The sequence below is a fragment of the Gorilla gorilla genome, chromosome 7, assembly GCF_029281585.2.
Source record: "Gorilla gorilla gorilla isolate KB3781 chromosome 7, NHGRI_mGorGor1-v2.1_pri, whole genome shotgun sequence".
In the NCBI taxonomy this organism is placed as follows: Eukaryota; Metazoa; Chordata; class Mammalia; order Primates; family Hominidae; genus Gorilla; species Gorilla gorilla.
Genome location: NC_073231.2, coordinates 82,327,788 through 82,347,253, shown reverse-complemented (window position 1 = coordinate 82,347,253; position 19,466 = coordinate 82,327,788). Strand labels below are relative to the sequence as shown.

Here is a 19,466-nt window from a genome sequence, read left to right as displayed (position 1 = left end):
TGCCCTGGGCCAAATTCCTTTTTTTGGAGAATATAAAATTAAGGAGGGTAATTAAGAGTGCGGGCAGAAACTGTAAGAATTCGTTGGGAGATGCTGTGAAGTAGGAGCTGAGGTAGAAGGGATGTGGCAGCCTTAAGCCATATACAAGAGATATGAGGGAGCAGGATTGTTGAGTAAGTTGAAGAAACCAACTCAGAGGAGAGAGAGAAGGAGAATATATTATTGACTGATTAGCCCATGAAAAAGACAGGTGGGTGGGCCTTCTAGTTACTTCACTTTCTCCCAAGTTTTCAGTTCCAATTCTGTTTCTCACTTCTCTTTACAAGAAGATCCATATATTTTTGGTCCTGTCCTTGCAACTAAATAAACTTGATCGTTGCAGCTGTTATAAACAATGATAAGAGATATATACATTTAAGTTTTTGATAGTGCAATTTCCCTTTCAATAAGGTGGTAACAATCTATATCCCAGCCTAGGCAGCAGAGGAAGACTCTGTCTCAAAAAAAAAAAAAAAAATTGTGCTGAAAGGCTCATGACAAAAACAACTCTCTGACATGCTCTTATCTAATCTGCCAGTCTAGACGCCTAGAAGCAACTGTGGTTACTTCTGTTAATTACCTCCCTATTTTAAATTAGGGCCGGGCACAGTGGCTCATGCCTGTAATCCCAGCACTTTGGGAGGCTGAGGTGGGCGAATCACTTGAAGTCAGGAGTTCGAGACTAGCCTGACCAACATGGTGAAACCTCGTCTCTACAGAAAATACAAAAACTAGCCAGTGTGGTGGTTCATGCCTGTAGTCCTAACTACTCAGGAGGCTGAGACAGGAGAATCGCTTGAACCTGGGAGGCACAGGTTGCAGTGGGCCGAGATTATGCCACTGTACTCCAGCCTGGGCAACAAAGTGAGACTCCCATCTAAAAATAAAGTAAAATAAAATAAAATAAAATAGTATGCTATTTCTAGATTTATCTATTTTAGACATTATCCACTAGTTTTATTTTTGATAGATAATAATTCAATTTTCTTATGCAAATCCCAGTTTCCCTGCTGTACCTTTTCAAAATAAGTGCTTAATATTTACATAATTAATATTGGGTGTTATTGAATGAGTCCACAACATCTCACTGTTCACTGGGCATATTCCAGACAAGGTGAGAGAAAACAGGGGAGGCTAAACAATTGGAGATCAAAGGATCATTTTTATTAGGAAGAAAGCATGTAACATGACTTAAGTAGATAGCAAAAATGGGCTTCCTAATGCTGCCCTACACAATTAAACTTACCTGTCCAGCCTTGCCTGCAAAGTTTAACTGCATGGTTGAAAGGGCAGACCAGAATGCACCCTTTCTGCCACCTCAGCTTACTACTAGCTGGCACCACAGGTGTAACTAGCATGCCTGGCTAATTTTTTTTTTTATTTTTCTGTAGAGACAGGATCTTGCTATGTTGCCTAGGCTGGTCTTCAGCTCCTGGGCTCAAGCGATTCTCCCTCCTCAGCCTCCCAAAGTGCTGGGATTATAGGTGTGAGCCACTGCACCTAGCTGGGCATCTTTCCATGTCTTTATTAGATCCATGTATTTTTTTCTGAGAAGTTCATATTGATATCTCTTTTTCTATTAGCTTGCCATTTTTTGAGGCATCTCATATGTGAAGAATATTAACTGTCAGTCAGTTATATCTATGTAAATATGATCAACAATTTGACATAAGCCTATTTTAAAATATCATGAATTTTTTTTTTTTTTTGGAGCCTCACTCTGTCACCCAGGCTGGAGTGCAGCGGTGCAATCTCAGTGCAACCTCCGCCTCCCACGCTCAAGTGATTCTTGTGCCTCAGCCTCCCCAGTAGCTGGGATTACAGGCATCTGCCACCATGTCTGGCTGATTTGTGTGTTTTTAGTAGAGACGGGGTTTCACCATATTGGCCGGACTGGTCTCGAATTCCTAACCTCAAGTGATCTGCCTGCCTTGGCCTCCAAAAGTGTTGGGATTACAGGCGTGAGCCATGGCATCCGGCCTTAAAATATCATGAAATTATATCAGTCTTATCTGTTTTGTCTTGGTTTCATGTCATGTTTAGAAAAGCTTTTTGTATCTCAGTATAATATGAATATCTGGCTTTTATTGGCACAATTTATTAACATTTCATCCTATTTCTCTGATCTTATTGCTGCTGTTAAATATTTTCTTGATATTTTCTACTTTATCTTCCTCTTGCAGTATTACACAAATTATTTGTGTGTGGGGTGTGTGTGTGTGTGCACATACACTTTGGTAGTTGTATGTCTTTCTATTCTGCTTGTTTACTTAATAACAAAAAAAATCAATATATTTTTCTCAAAGTTGTCATGATTAAAAATAGTATCTACTGATTGTTTCAGTGTAAGCTATACCACTATTACTTCCAAACCCCCATGTCCCAGTTTTTACTTGGTAGGAAAAATATTGGCTTTAGATTCCAGGTTTTTATTAACATATATCAATGTATTTTTAAGACCTTTTGTCTTTCTGGATTTTATTGCTAACTGCATAGTTTTCTAGCTATGACAATAATATTTATGTACAAGAAAGGATAGCAAGTGGTTGGTGTGTGTACTTGGACTGATACACCTTGACCCAAACTGACACGCCGTTGAAACCATATACCACACGTTCTGTACAGCTGTAACTTTGTAACTGTTGGTTTAATCTATGAGTCTAACACCCGAGTTTTCACATGGCAGATAGGATCCTGTCCCTTCTGGTATGTACCAAAGCCTAGACTGGACAGTTTGAGCAGACTGACAACTTGGTACTTCTTCAGATCTGTATTCTTTATATATTTATTCAACATTTATTTCCAGGACAAGCTAAACGTGGGGTAGGGGGAAAAGTGGAAAAGAAGAACTCCTCACCTTCATTTTTATTGTCCCAGGTAGTTCAATTTTGCTCCCCACTTGCATCCTGAAATCAGTAAACCAGAAGTCCTATAGTCAACTTTGCTCTACTTGATGTGTGGTGGTTGTTGGTGGTGGCCATGGGTGGTAGGGGGAGTGGTAGTAGTATGTGAGAGGATGGTCTTACCTTCCCACTGTGAGAGTTTTTTTTTTTTTTTTTGAGGCAGGGTCTCGCTCTTTGACCCAGGCTGGAGTGCAGTGGAGTGCAGATCTTGGCTCACTGCAGCCTCTGCCTCCTGGGTTCAAACGATTCTGCTGCCTCCCAAGTAGCTGGAATTACAGGCTTGCACCACCATGCCCGGCTAATTTTTGTGATTTTAGTGGAGATGGGGGTTTCACCATGTTGGCCAGGCTGGTCTTGAACTCCTGGCCTCAAGTGATTCACCCACCTCGGCCTCCCAAAGTGCTGGGATTACAGGCATGAGCCACTGCACCCGGTCCCCACTGTGAGAGTTTTTGGTTGTATTCCTTTCAGTTTGATTTTTCCCATTCCACAAGGTAAACACTGCCAATCAGAACACCCTTTCTCTGGAGGACTTGGAATTTTCCTACCCCTTAAAGTAAATCTGCCAGTTATTAACACATTTCATCTTATTTAACACTTCAGGTGTCCGCTATGAATCAATTATTGACAGGAAAATCTTCTTTTAACTGGTAGGGAAACTCTTGGTAAATATCTCCTCTAAAGACTTACGGATGTAAGAAAAAAGTATTTTGAAATCTTTATTCAGGAGTAGTGCATGGCTAGAGGACAGATGAGGAGTGACTTACTGTAGAATCTTCTGTAATTTTGGAATTTTAAATCATATCTGTCCTATTTAAAAATTAATGGAAAATTGGAGGAAACAGTGTTTGGAGATCTTTTGACTTTAAAAGTACAATTCTGTTTAAACCTGTGTATTTTTTAGAGTGGTAAGGCTATCGATATTTCGTTGTAGGTTTGTTCTCTAATTGTTCTTTATTTCATTTGAGCATTTAAATATTCTGATCTTGTACACAAGATCAGTTGGTTAGTTACCTAATAAAATTTTAAAATAGCACTCAACAGTCTTTTAAAACATTAGTCTTCTTTTTTTCCTCTAACATCACAACAGAGCAGTTTTCACAAAGATGTCAACTAAAAAATTTCTAAAATGTGTTGAGCTGATTTCTTTAGATCTTAGGTTTAATATTTTTTTCTGAGGTAATGGTTTTTATCTCTCAGTAGCTAGGATTCATTTCTGTTTCATATCTCATCATATGAACTAGAATTTCTTGAACCATGTAAGATTATAACTTATTTTCAACAGTGCTTTTAATAGAAATATCTAATCATGGTACTAGAAAACAGATTTTATCTTGTCAACAAAGTACCCTTTTATTTTTGAAAGAATTTTAAAAATTAAAATGAGTTTTAAATATTATCCTTTTGATATCTGTCATAGTAACAACACTTTATGAGAGGTGTAATAGAAATAGACCTTCTATCCTTGAAACTTTCTTATAGTCCTGGGGTTAACTCTATCTAGTTACTTTTGATTTGAAAAAAGTCTATTTGTGAATATTTTATTTAGGATCTTCACATCAATATTCACATGGAAGGATAGATAATAGTTTTATCTTTGTTTTTGGTCTTTATGTCATCTTTGTGTTTTTTGATAATTTTGTATCAATTAATTAATGCCACTTATTTTTCTGCATTTTTAAAAATATAATATGGGAATTAATGGTTCCTTGAAAGTTTGAAAGAATTCTGCAATGAAATAATCTGTACCCAGGTCTTTTTTCTGGGTACTTTTTAATGACTGTGCTCAATCTTTCTTTACTTAGTTCATTTTTTTTTTTTCAGATCTGTAGAAACTTCCAGTGTGTAGATGCTTCTGTTCTGAATTATGACTGTGATGTTCAGAAAAAGTGTCATGGACATGGGGTAGGTAATGTTTTCTTTTGGCTTGTTCCTGAAAGTAGTGCTAAATAATGAGAAATCTCAGAGAGGACTAGATGAGAATTCCCAGGATTTTCAGATGTTGGGGAATTTAGATTCCTGATAAAATTTTCATTCTTAAACAGTGTCAGTAAGCTTGTATGAATTTAGTCCTTTCTCTTGGTTTCCATTCTTGAGTTGATGATATAGAGCAACATTCACAATTAACAAAAGTGGTATTTTGATTGTTTTGAAGGTATGTAATAGCAATAAGAATTGTCACTGTGAAAATGGCTGGGCTCCCCCAAATTGTGAGACTAAAGGATACGGAGGAAGTGTGGACAGTGGACCTACATACAATGGCAAGTAATATAGAAGAAAATTAGTGTGATCTCCCAGTGGCCCAAGGCATAAATTGGGCATCCTCGTACCTCTCCCTCACTTCCCACATCAGTTATACATTTAATTATGTTGATTCAGCCTCCTAAATTCCTTGTGACTGTTTCCATTTTTCTCATCCCCATTTATTACTTTCAATTTCTTGCCTGGACATACATCATAGCCTCTTATGTAGGCTCCCTATTTTTCATCTTGCTTCCTATAATCCATGTTTCACTCTACATTACAGTTTCAGTGTTTTCCTTCAAGAATTCAGTTTTGATTTTGTCAGCGTCTTGCTTTAATTCAGTGCATCTGCATTGCTATTAGAATGAAGTCCACAACTCCTTAACGTGGGTTAAATGTCCTGCATGACTTGCCCCTAGCTTGCATTTCAAGCCTCATTTCACTATGTTGAAGACATATTGTAACTTCTTTGATTTCCTGTACTAGGCTACTATCTTTTACCTGTGGGGCTTTCATACCGTATTATTTTCACATTGTTGGCCTTTGGCTAATTGCTATTTAGGTTTCAGATTATACCTCATTTTCTAAAGAAGGTTTCCCCTGGCTGCTTACATCTAAATTATCATTTCCTTCTATTGCTTTTCTAGTACTGTTAGCACTATCTGTTAGCACTAATTGCTATACTAATTACTGATTTGCCTTTTAAAATTCCGTGATAGACCATGAGCTCCCAGTTTATCGGTATCTTTCTAGTGACATCATATGCTTTTTTTCTCTTGGGTAACTACCAGCTAGAATGACTAGTCATATAGTAGGTGTATGTTAAGCTTTTAAAGAAACTGCCAAACTGTTTCCCAACGTGGCTATACCAGTTTACATCCTTACTAGCTGTATATGAGAGAATTCCCCCAATTTCCCCACATCCTCTCTAACAGTTGCTATTGTCAGTCTTTTTAATTTTAGCCATTCCAGTAGGTATGTAGTGGTATTTCAATGTGGTTTTAATTTGCATTTCTCTAATTACTAATGATGTTGAGCATCTTTTCTTGTACTTATTTGCCATCTACATAGCTTCTTTGGTTATGTGTCTGTTTAAATCTTTTTTCCAGTTTTTAATGGATTGTCTTAATGAGTTTTGAAAGTTCTTTGCATGTCACTGATTCAAGTATTCAAGTTCTTTATGAAATATGTGCCTTGTATATATTTTCTCTTAGTCTGCTTACTTTGGGTTTCATTTGTTCTTTTTCTAGTTTCTTAAGGTGGAGGATGAGGTCATCTTTTTTTTTTTCTGATACAGACATTTTATTGCTATCAGTTTTCCTGATATTAGTTCATGTCAGTTAATAGGTAGTCGGATCTTTCATATCCTTACTGATTTTCTGGTCTACTCACTCTGTCAGTTATTGAGAGGAATATTGAGTTCTTTGGCTATAACTGCCAATTTGCCTATTTCTCTTAATAGTTCTACCAATTTTTGCTTTATTTATTATGATGTTCTGTTATTAGGTACATAAACAGAATTATTCTATCCTCTTTGTAAATTGACTCTTTATCCTTATGAAATAGCCTTCTTTTTCCCTAGTAATATTCTCTGCCCTGCAATGAGATATTGTTAATATAGCTACTCCAGATTCCTATTAATTAGTCAGCATGGAAAATCTTTTCCCATCCTTTTACTTTTAATTTCTTTATATCATGCTATAGTAATTAGTACATATAGTTGGATCTTGCTTTTTATCTAATCTGCCATTCTCTGTCTTTCAATTAAGTTGTTTCGATAATTTATATTTAACTTGACTATTGATGTGTTTACATTTAAATTTACTGTCTTGATATTTTCCATCAGTCTCCGTTGTAGTGATATTGTAACACTTCAGTATATTTCCATTTCTCTCATTTTGTGCCATTGTTGTCACATGTTTTACTTCTACTAATGTTATAAATCCCACAATTCATTGTTATTCATTTTGCTTTGAACAGTTGATTATCTTTCAGAGACTTAATAGTAGAAAAAGTCTTTATATTTACCCATATAATTACCATTTCTGGTGTTTTTCATTTATGTAAATTTGCATTTCAATCTGATTTAATTTCTGCTTGAAGGATTTCCTTTTACATTTCTTATAATACCAGTGTGCTAGTGACAAATATTTTTAGCTTTTGTATGTCTGAAAAAGTCTTTAATTTGCCTTGCTGCTTGAATGATAATTTAACTGGGCAAGGATTTTGGGTGATAGTTTTCCTCCCTTTTTACTTCTAAGGATATTCCTTGTCTTCTGACTTGCATTGTTTTTCCTGAAAAATCTGCTATCATCCTTTTCTTTGTATATAATGTCTTCTGTATATGTCTTTTTCTAATCTCTGGTCACTTGTAATGTTTTGCTCTTTATATCTGGTTTTTACATTATGCCTTGGTGTACTTGGAATTTTTGAGCTTTTTGGATCTGTGCTTTTATAGTTTTCTTCAAATTTGGAAAATTTTTGGCCATCGTTTCTTCGAATATTTTTTTCTGTCTTCCTCTTTCTCCTCATTCAGGTCCTCCAATTTTATGTATATTCAGCTGCTTGGTGTTATTTCACATGTCACTGATTGGCTGTTGATTTTTTATTTTTGTTTTTTTTTTTTTTAAATTTTAATTTAACTTTACTTTTTTTGAGACAGAGTCTTGCTCTGTCACCCAGGCTGGAGTGCAGTGGTATGATCTTGGCTCATGGCAATCTCTGCCTCCGGGGTTCAAGCAATTCTTATGCCTCAGCCTCCTGAGTAGCTGGGACTACAGGTGTGTGCCACCACGCCTGGCTAACTTTTGTATTTTTAGTAGAGACAGGGTTTTACCCTGTTGGCCAGGCTGGTCTCAAAGTCTTGGCCTCAATTGATCCACCCACCTCAGCCTCCCAAAGTTCTGGGATTATAAGTGTGAGCCAGCACGCCTGGCTGGCTGTTGATTTTTAAAAATTACTCTTTACTCTCCATGTTTAATTTTGAGTAACTTCTGTTACTCTTGAAGTTTACATTTCTTGTGTGAAGTCTAATTTGCCATTAACTTGATCTAGTGTGTTTTTCATTTTAGACATCGTAGTTTTTATTTCTGGAAGTTCCATTTGTTTCTTTTATATATCTTTCATGACTCTACATAAGATGCTCAATCTTTACTTTTTTGAACAAATAGAATACAGTTGTAATAACTGCTAATGTCCTTGTCTACTAATTCTGTCATATGGGTAATTTCTCAGTTTTGATATTTTTCCCTCTTTTATTTTCTGTATTTTTGTAGGCCTTATACATTTTTATTAGATGCCAGAAGTTTTAAATCCTACTTTGTGGGTTATTGGATATTTTTGGATTTCTATTGATGAGGTTTGTACTAGTATGTTTGAGTTACGTCGACATAGTTTGATCCTTCTGGGTCTTGCTTTTAAGCTTTTAAGGCAGGACCTGAATAGCATTTAGTCTAGGGCTGATTCTGCTTCATTACTGAGGCAAAACCACTTCTGTTTATCCTGCTTAGTACCACGTTAATTATGAGATTTTCCACTGAATTATAGGAGCAAGTACTCTTCCTAGTCCTGTGTGAACTGTGGGGCTTATTTCCACCAATCTTTTCACATGGTTCTTTCTCCAGCTTCATGTGGTCTCCTTACATGCATATATCCATCAGCACCGATGCAGATCTTTCAGCTTTTTCTCTGTAGCTCTCTTCCCTTTGGTACTTTGCCTAGGAACTGTAGCTGCCTTGCCCTCTTCAGAATACCAGCTCCATCTCTTTAACTGAGGGAGACCACTGGGTTTTGCTTTGGTGCCCACACCCGAGTGTCTGTTAACTTTCTTTAGGCACTAACCTTGGACAATTCTAAGGCTCACATTTTTTTTTTTCCTGCCTCTCAGGGATCATTGCTCTTTGTTGCCAGTGTCTTGAAAACTGTTGTTTCATATATTATGTCTGGTTTTCTGGTTATTTTAGCTGGCAGAGTAAATCTGGTCCCTGTTATTCCACCTTGGCTATAACTGGAAGTCAGAACTATGGATTTTAATGGCTGTGTATCATTTCATCCAGTGGATGTGCTGTAACTTCACTTAGCTGTTTTCTAATTATTTGACATTTAGATTGTTTCTAAGGTTTTGATAACTCACTGTTAACATTGTAGTGTACATGTTAATGCGTATGCATTTTTCCAATTGAAGAATCAATTGCCAGTAATGAGATTAGTTTGAAGAGAATAATCCTTTTTATGGTTCTTTTAGGAGTAAAAATTCCTAATAAATGATACATTTGTGTAATGCCACTAACAGTGCGAAGGTATCAGTTTCAAAATAATCTTGCTAGTGTTGAATGCTTTAATTTAAATTTTGTGTACTCATTAGTAAGTATAAAATGATATATGAAGCTTGCTTTAATTTTTTATACAGTTGACCGTTGAACAATGCAAAGGTTAGGGGCTCCAACTCCCTGCATAGTTGAACCCATGTGTAACTTTTGGCTTCCCCAAAACTTAACTACGAATAGTCTGCTGTTGACTGGAAGACTTACCAATAACATAAACAGTTGATTACCATAGATTTTGTCTGTTATATGTATTATATACTGTATTATTATAATAAAGCAAGCTAGAGAAAAGCAAATTTATTAAGAAAATCATAAGAGAAAATATATATACTATTCATTAAGTGGAAGTAGATTATCATAAAGACCTTCATCCTCATCATCTTCCTGTAGAGTAGGCTGAGGAGGAGGAGGAAGAGGAGAGGTTGGTCTCAGGGGTGGCAGAAACACAAGATAGCCTGCATATAAGTGGACCTGCACAGTTCAAACCCACATTGTTCCAGGGCCAACTGTATTTTGATTTTCAGTTGGGATAAATATTGTTTCATATAGTTTTATACAACTTTTTTTTTTTTTTTTGAGATGGAGTCTCGCTCTGTTGCCCAGGCTGGAGTGCAGTGGCGCAATCTCGGCTCCGCCTCCCGGGTTCATGCCATTCTCCTGCCTCAGCCTCCCGAGTGGCTGGGACTGCAGGCGCCTGCCACCACGCCCAGCTATTTTTTTTTTGTATTTTTAGTAGAGACGGGGCTTCACCATGTTAGCCAGGATGGTCTCGATCTCCTGACCTTGTGATCCGCCTGCCTCGGCCTCCCAAAGCGCTGGGATTACAGGCGTGAGCCACTGCGCCCGGCCAGTTTTATACAACTTTTTACAGAAATTTCTGGTTCTTTTAAAGACTTAAAATTATGAATCAGTTTACCACTCCCGTTTATATCTACTATAATGTTTCTCAAAAGAACACAGAACAGATAAAATACTTAAAGAATTTGTAAAAGTTCTAATGAAACTTAAAATCTAGAAGGCATAAAAATAAGATTGATAAATTCAACTATACAAAAATAATAAACTTTTCCATGGAGAAAAGCATAGTGCCATAGGTTAAAATGGGGAAAATATTTCCAACTTGTATCATGGACAAAGCTAATCTCTCTAATATATAAAGAACTTTTAGAAATTAAGAAGAAAAAAGCAAGAGTCCAATAGAAAAACAGTCAAAGGACTGAGCAGAAAAAAATAAATAATGTTTCTTTAAGAAAAAAGTGAGGCCAGGCGCGGTGGCTCACGCCTGTAATCCCAGCACTTAGGGAGGCCGAGGCGGGCAGATCATGAGGTCAGGAGTTGGAGACCATCCTGGCCAACATGGTGAAACCTGTCTCTACTAATAATACAAAAAAATTAGCTGGGCGTGGTGGCGCATACCTGTAATCCCAGCTACTCGGGAGGTGGAGGCAGCAGAATCGCTTGAACCCAGGAGGCAGAGGTTGCAGTGAGTGGAGATCGTGCCATTGCACTAGCCTGGGCAACAGGGTGAGACTCCATCTCGGGAAAAGAAAAGAAAAAAAAATTATCAACTCATAGTATAAAAAAATGTAAATTAAAATTCTATAAGAGAAAATTTTTCACCTGCCTGGTTGGCAAAAATCCGGAAGTTTGGCTCTGTGGGTGAGGCTATGGGGAATTCTTATATATTGCTTGTAATATTCTTATAAATTGTAACCATTACTATTGAAAGACAATTTGACAATACCTAAAAGAAATGATGAATGCACTTATTTATTGATACAGCATTTCTGCTTTAGGGAAATTATTCTGTAGTTATTATACCTGCACTAATATGATACAACATATGTGCAAGGTTATTCATTATAGCAGTTTTTTTGGTAGTAGCAAAAGATTGGAAAAATATAAGTGTTTATCAGTAGGGTACAAGTTAAATAAACTCTAGAACATCTTCACAATGGAGTTTCATATAGCTGTATGGAAAACGAGGAGGTCCACTATGTACAGATAAGTGGAAAAAAACTGATGCACCAAATGGTATATAAATAGTATGCTACCTTTTGTGTAAGAAAGTGTTGACAGTAGAAACGTATTTTGTTCTTGACTGTTTGCTCGAAGAAATACTGTAAGGTTACAGAAGAAACTAATAAAAGTGGTTATTTTTGTGAAGGCAGAAGTAAAGCGGACAGGAATGAACTTTGTGGAAGACTTCTCAATGTATTCAATTAATATCAGTTTGATTTTTGAGTAATGTGAAAATTAATGTAAAGTGTTTATAATCATCTAGTATTTTCTGCGTAGTATGAGTTTGGTGACTGTTGATGTAAAATTCTTCTCTCTAGAAATGAATACTGCATTGAGGGATGGACTTCTGGTGTTCTTCTTCCTAATTGTTCCCCTTATTGTCTGTGCTATTTTTATCTTCATCAAGAGAGATCAACTGTGGAGAAGCTACTTCAGAAAGAAGAGATCACAAACATATGAGTACTTAGATTTTTTTCTTTTAATTCCTATATTAAATATATACATACATTTTCTGAGACAGAATCTCGACTTCCCTGGGCTCAGGTGATTCCCCCTGCCTCAGCCTTCCAAGTAGTTGGGATTACAGGTACGCCACCACACCCAGTTAATTTTTGTATTTTTTTGTAGAGATGGGGTTTCGCCATGTTGCCTGGGCTGGTCTTGAACTTTTTGAAGCCATCCATCTGCCTCAGCCTGCCAAAGTGGAGGGATTACTGGAGTGAGCCTCCACGCTCAGCCTATATTAAATAATTTATAAAGTATTAATGCTGATAGTCATATCACCGGAGATTGGTAATCCTCTAAAATAGGGTTCTAAGTTATTTCTCTGACCTTTTGACATGATTAGCATGGGTTGAAAGGTGGTGGTGACCAAGCCACCTCTTTTAATGGGGAGGAGAAAGGCTTATGTTGGTCAGCCTTTAGGCTGCTGAAAGTGACCCTCAGGGTTCATTTTGCTTAACACCAATTTCTGATAGAGGACTAAGTAGATACTTTGTATCATACTTCCAACTGACCAGTCTATGCAAATAACTCCCCCATCTGCATTTTTGAAGTTTGAGTTCCATAACTACAGCTATGTTTCATACATCTCCACTGCACTGATTTGCTGTCACTTCAGCATGTCTAAAACTTATCTATTACCTTTCCAGCCAATCCATTCACTACCCTTGGATTTCCTAATTTTTAAAATGACTACTTGGCAACCTGAGAATATGCTTTTACTCTTCTCTGATTTTAGGAAGACTTGAGAAAAGTTAGGGAACATTGGCCTAATTGACCAAATTTCACAATTTCTTAAAATTTCAGTTTAATTATAAAATGTGGTTAGTAATGCTTTCTAATACCATAAGGATTAAAAATACGTGAAAGCTGTTAAAATGCCCTAAAAATTTAAACCGTATCATGATTATCATCCCCACCACTACCAACATCATTATTCTGTATTTGGGAAAATGCAAAATGTGTGTAATATTTCATGTAGAAATGTTTTTATCTTAATTTAGATCAAAAGTAATTGTATCTTTCAGGTCAGATGGCAAAAATCAAGCAAACCCTTCTAGACAGCCGGGGAGTGTTCCTCGACATGTTTCTCCAGTGACACCTCCCAGAGAAGTTGTAAGTATAAAATGAAAAATTATTTTTCTTTACTGTATTAAAGGATCAAATGCTTAAGGATTAAAAACACAGTTATATAGCTATAGCTAGAAACATAGATACCTTCTTAAGAATTCAAGAGTATTGTAGGTGGTCCCTGAGTTTTTTGTTTTTGTTTTCGAGACAGAGCCTTGCTCTGTTGCCCGGGGTGGAGTACGGTGGCACAATTGCGTCTCATTGCAACCTCTGCCTCCCAGTTTCAAATGATTTTGTGCCTCAGCCTCCCAAGTAGCTGGGATTATAGGTGTGTACCACCACGCCTGGCTAATTTTTGTATTTTTCATAGAGACGGGGTCTCACCGCATTGGCCAGGCTGGTCTTGAACTCCTGACCTCAAGTGATCCACCTGCCTTGGCCTCCCAAAGTGCTGGGATTACAGGTATGAGCCACTGTGCCCTGCCCCCTGAGTTCTTTAAAGGAAAACCAGTGGAGTCCTTGGCTCAGAGGACACAGAAAAAGACAGCTGGACATTAGGAATGCCTTGCCTAGCAACCAGGATTGGGAAATGACATGGGACGTATGCTATCACTACTTTTTTCTGTGTCTGCTCTTTTCCTATTTTCAATACCTGTCTCCATCTCCCTATGGGATGTTACCAAAGACCTGGTGCTGAGCTCTTGGATCGGCCTAATTGTCTCAGCTGTAGGACTGATAGTCACTGTTCTGCAAGTGTATTAGGGAGTGTTTAGATCATGATATACTTTTATTGAGTGTTTAGATCATGATATACTTTTATTGATCTGCATGTATCCCTAAGCAATATGTAATTTTTTAATGTTTTAAAACTTTTAAGAACGTTTTGTTTGATAATTTGCACATGTATCTGCAACCTGTTTTTCCCCTTAATGTCACTTTGTGATTTATCTCTATCGATAGATATAGCTGTGATTCATTCATTTTCACTGTTGAAAATGATTAGAAATCCTTCATTTTTTAATATATTTATACACACACACACACACACACACACACACAATCTCCCTATTCCACCCCCTTTATCTTTATAAAAAGGAGACAAAAATCGTTAGGCCCTTTCTCCTCTTAACCATGTATCTTGGAGATTTTTCCATGTCGTTATGTATACAGGATGGCCACAAAGGCCGTATGCATGCTAGTTCAAAATTATCTGTATACTCTTCTTCATCATTGCCATATATGTATATATTTCTTATTTGGTTTTGGCAAAATATATATAAAATTTGCCATTTTAACCATTGTTTTCAATTTTTTTTTGTAAATTTAACAGTAGTGGTAAAAAAATAAACCACTAATATTTACCATCTTAACAATTTTTACATGTATAGTGCAGTACTCCTAAGAATATTTACCTATGTTTTCTTTTAGTAGTTTTATAGTTTCAGGTCTTATGTTTAAATCTTTAATCCAGTTTGAGTTGATTTTTGTATATGGTATGAAATACCAGTTCATTTTCATTTTTCTTCACGTGGATATGAAGTTGTCCCAACACTATTAATTGAAGTGACTGTCCCTTCTTCATTGTGTATTCTTGGCACCTTCGTTGAAGTTAGCTGACCATAAAGTTGTGGATTTGGGGTTCTCTATTCTGTTCCATTTGTCTTTATGTCTGTTTTATGCCAGTAGTATGCCGTTTTAATTAGTATAGCTTTGCAGTATATTTTGAAATTTGGTAATGTGATGCTTCTAGCTTTGTTCTTTTTGCTCAAGATTGGTTTAGTGATTCTGGGTCTTTTGTGGTTCCATATGAATTTTAGGATTTTTTCTATTGTTATGAAAATTGTCATTGGAATATTAATAGATATTGCATTGAATCTGTAGTTTGCTGTGGTTATTTTAATATTAACTCTTCCAGTCAGTGAGCATGGGATATCTTTCCATTTATTTATGCCTTCAATTCCTTTCATCAATGTTTCATAGATTTCCTTGTACAGATACTTATTTTTTGTGGTTAAATTTATTCCTATTTTATTTATGTATGTATTTTTGATGTCATTCTAAATGGAATTTTTTTTCTGGATTTCTTTTTCAGATAGCTTGTTGTAGTGTATAGAAATACTAGTGATTTTCATATGTTGATTTTGTATTATGCAACTTTACTGAATTCATTAGTTCTAACAGTTTTTTGGTTGACTCTTTAGGGTTTTCTATATAAAAGACCATGTCATCTGCAAACAAGGACAGTTTTACTTCTTCCTTTCCAATTTGGATGTCTTTTATTTCTTTTTCTTGCCTAACTGCTCTGGTTAGAACTTCTAGTACTATATTGAGTAGAAGTGGTAGGAGTGGACATCCTTGTCTTATTCCTGATCTTAGAGGAAAAGCTTTCAGTTTTTCATTGTTCAGTATGATGTTAGCTGTGGGCGTGTGATGTACAGCCTTTATTGTTCTGAGGTTCATTCTTTCTTTCTTTCTTTTTCTTTGTTTTTGAGATAGAGTCTTGCTCTGTCACCCAGGCTGCAGTGCAGTGGCACGATCTCGGCTTACTGCAACCTCTTTCTCACAGGTTCAAGTGATTCTCCTGCCTCAGCCTCCTGAGTAGCTGGGATTACAGGCATGTGCCACCCTGCCCAGCTAATTTTTATATTTGTAGTAGAGAGACAGGGTTTTGCCATATTGGCCAGTCTGGTCTTGAACTCCGGACCTCAGGTGATCCACCTGCCTCGGCCTCCCAAAGTGCTGGGATTACAGGCGTGAGCCACCATGCCTGGCCCAGTTTGTTCTTTCTATACAAATTTGTTGAGAGTTTTTATCATGAAAGAATGTTGAAATTTGTCAAATGCTTTTCCCTCATTTCTTAAAATGATCACATGGTTTTTGTTATGTTTATGTTCTTCATTTCTGTTTTTTGTTTGTTAATGTTGTTATTTATTGATATGAATATGTTAAACCATCCTCACATCCCCAGAATAAATCCCACTTGGTCATCGGGAAATATCCTTTTATGTCCTGCTGAATTCAGTTTGCTAGTATTTTGTTGAAGATTTTTGCATCTGTGTTCATAAAGGATATTGGCCTGTAATTTTCTTTTCTTGTGGTGTCCTTGTCTGGCTTTGGTTTCAGGGTAATGCTGGCCTTGTAAAATGAGTTTGGAAATATTCCTTCCTCTTCAAGTGTTCGGAAGAGTTTGAGAAGGATTGCATTAGTTCTTCTTTAAATGTTTGGTAGAATTCATCTGTGACTTTATCAGGTCCTGAGTTTCTTTAATGGGAGACTTTTTAAAGTTACTAATTCAATCTCCTTACTTATTATTGTTCTTTTCAGATTTTTTATTTTGTCTTGATTCAGTCTTGATAGGTTGTATGTTTCTAGGAATTTATTTTTTTCTAGGTTCAATTTGTTGGTGTATGATTGTTCATAGCAGTCTCTTATAAAACTTTGTATTTCTGTGGTATCAGCTGTAATGTCTTCTCTTTCATTTCTGATTTTGATTCCTCTTTCTCTTTTTCTTAGTCTACTTAATGGTGTGTTAATTTTATTTATCTTTTCAAAAAACCAACTCTTAGTTTTATTGATTCTATTAATACTATTTTTCCAGTATTTCATTCATTTTTGCTCTGAGCTTCGCTATTCCCTTTCTTCTACTAACTTTAGGCTCAGATTGTTCGTCTTTTTCTAGGTCTTGAGGTGTAAGATTAGGTTGTTTATTTGAAATTTTTTAAAAAATGTAGGCACTTACTGGTATAGACTTGCTATAAACTTCCCCTTTGGAATTGCTTTTTCTGTGTTGCATACATTTTGTTATGTTGTGTTTCTATTTTTGTTGTCTCAAGATATAGTTGTTTCTTGGTACACATTGGGGATTGGTTCCAGGACCCCTACATATAGCCCAATCTGCCTATATTCAATTCATTCTGTTGGCCCTGTAGAACCCACATATAGGAAAAGTTGGCCCTCTGTATATGTGGGTCATGAATACTGTATTTTCAATCTGTGTTTGGTTGAAAAATATCTGCATATAGATGTACCTGTGCAGTTCAAACCCGTGTTGCTTAAGTGTCAGCTATATTTTAAAATATTTCTTTTTATCTGTTATTGACCAAGTGATTGTTTAGGAGCATGTTGTTTAATTTTCATGTATTTGTGACTTTCCTAAATTTCTTCAGTTATTGATTTTGAGTCCTAATATTGTAGTTGGAAAACATACTTGATGTCAGTCTTTTAAAATTTGTTAAGGCTTGTTTTGCAGTTTAACATATTATTTGTCCTGGAGAATGTTCTGTGTGCATTTGAGAAGAATGTGTATTCTGCTTTTGTTGGATGGAATATGTCTATTAGATCTGTTTTGTTTAAAGTCTAGTTTGAGCCAAATGTTTTCTTACTGATTTGTTGTCTGGATGACCTATCTATTGTTGAAAGTGAAGTATTGAAGTTTCCTAGTAGTATTGGGTTGCTATTTAGCTCTCTCTCCAGAGTAATTAGTATTTGCTTTATATATTTAGGTGCTCTAAATTGGCTGCATATGTATTTACAGTTGTTATATCCTTGTGATGAATCGACACCTTTACCATTAATGCACTTTTTCATCTCTGTTTTTATTGTTTTTGATTTTACATCATTTTGTCTGATGTAAGTATTGCTATCCTTGTTCTCTTGGTTTCCATTTGCACAGAATACTTAACTCATATTTAAAAGAATTACTGATAGATAGGGACTTACTATTGCTATTTTGTTTTTGACCCTTCCTTCTTCCCTTGCTGCCTTTTGTATTTCTTTTTAATTAAAAAAATCAATTATGGATACATAATAGTTGTACATATCACATGGGGTACATGTGATATTTTGAAACAAGCATATAGTGTGTAATGATCAAATCAGGGTAATTGGGATAGTCATCACCTCAAGGATTTATCATTTCTATGTTAGGAACATTCCAACTCTACTCTTTTAGCTATTTTGAAATATACAATAAATTAATCATTTTCTTTGTTTTTCTGTAGTAATATTTTGATTCTCATTTTCCTTTGTGCATATTCTATAGCACATATATTGTGATATCTTTGCAATTACATAAAATATTTTATAAATTTATAGCAATCTATTTTAAACTGATAACTTCAATCACAAAAACTCCACCCCTTTATATTTCTTCTTCCACTTTATGTAACTGATGACACAAAATTACCTCTTTTTATATTGCTTATCATTAACACAGATTCATTACTTTTTATGCTATGCTTTTAACATTCTAACAAGATTTAAAAGTGATTTTCACACTCACATTACAGTACTACAGGATTCTCTGTCTATACACTTACCGTTATTATCGAGTTTTATATTTTCATATGGTTTTGTGTTGCTATTTATTTTCCTTTCTCTTCACCTTTTTTGCTCCTCTGCCACTTTGATTTTGAATATACTAGTCTTTGAGTCCACTGATGCTTTCTTCTGCCTCATCATGTTTGTTGTTGAATCCTTTTAGTGAATCTTTCAATTTAGCATTACAGTTTTCAGCTCCAGAATTGCTGTTTGGTTCTTCTTTATAGTTCCTGTCTCTTTGTTGATATTGTCATTTTGTTCATACATCATTTTCCTGATTTCTTTTAGTTGTCCGTCTGCATTCTCTTTTAATTTTTTGAACATCATGATGATGGTAATTTTTGAATTCTTTGGTAATTTACATATATCTGTTTCCTTAGGGTCAGTTTCTGGAGATTGAGTTTGTTCCTTTAAATGTGCCATGTTTCTATTTCTTTGTATTATTTGTCATTTATTATTGGGATTTTGGCATTTGAAGAATTAGCTGCCTTTCTCAGATTTTGCAGCCTTGTTTTGTACAAGGAGGACTTACGCTACTCAGCCTGGCTAGAGATTCTGGTAGCCTCTCAAATCTTTTTTGGGGATGTGTCCTCCGTGAGGTTTTTTTGTGCAGTCTCTTAATTGTGGAGGTTTGCTAGTTTCTACTCAAGAGCACCCCCAGGTGTCTGTCTGTGATACTGTGGTCTCTCTGACTTTTTTTTTTTTTTTTTGAGACAGAGTCTTTCTCGGTTGCCCAGGCTGGAGTGCAGTGGTGCCATCTCGGCTCATTGCAACCTCCGCCTCCCAGGTTCAAGCAATTCTCCTGCCTCAGCCTCCTGAGTAGCTGGGAATACAGGCATGCGCCACCACTCCCAGCTAATTTTTGTATTTTTTAGTAGAGTTGGGGTTTCACCATATTGGCCAGGCTGGTCTCGAACTCCTGACCTCGTGATCTGCCCGCCCTGGCCTCCCAAAGTGCTGGGATTACAACTTGAGCCACTGAGCTTGGCCTGTTGTCTAGTATTTTAAGTCTTTTTTTTAAAAAAAATTCTACAATATAGAT

At 36.1% G+C, this 19,466-nt stretch overlaps 1 protein-coding gene across 1 annotated transcript in view; it reads left to right on the top strand.

Annotated features, from left to right (window-relative positions):
- Window positions 1-19,466, top strand: part of ADAM9 (ADAM metallopeptidase domain 9) — a 109,708-nt gene that overhangs the window by 82,648 nt on the left and 7,594 nt on the right. The window contains exons 17-20 of the mRNA XM_004046912.5: window positions 4,767-4,847; window positions 5,098-5,203; window positions 11,851-11,992; window positions 13,063-13,150. Of these exons, the coding sequence (XP_004046960.1) occupies window positions 4,767-4,847; window positions 5,098-5,203; window positions 11,851-11,992; window positions 13,063-13,150 (417 nt within the window). The remainder of the gene's footprint in view (window positions 1-4,766; window positions 4,848-5,097; window positions 5,204-11,850; window positions 11,993-13,062; window positions 13,151-19,466) is intronic.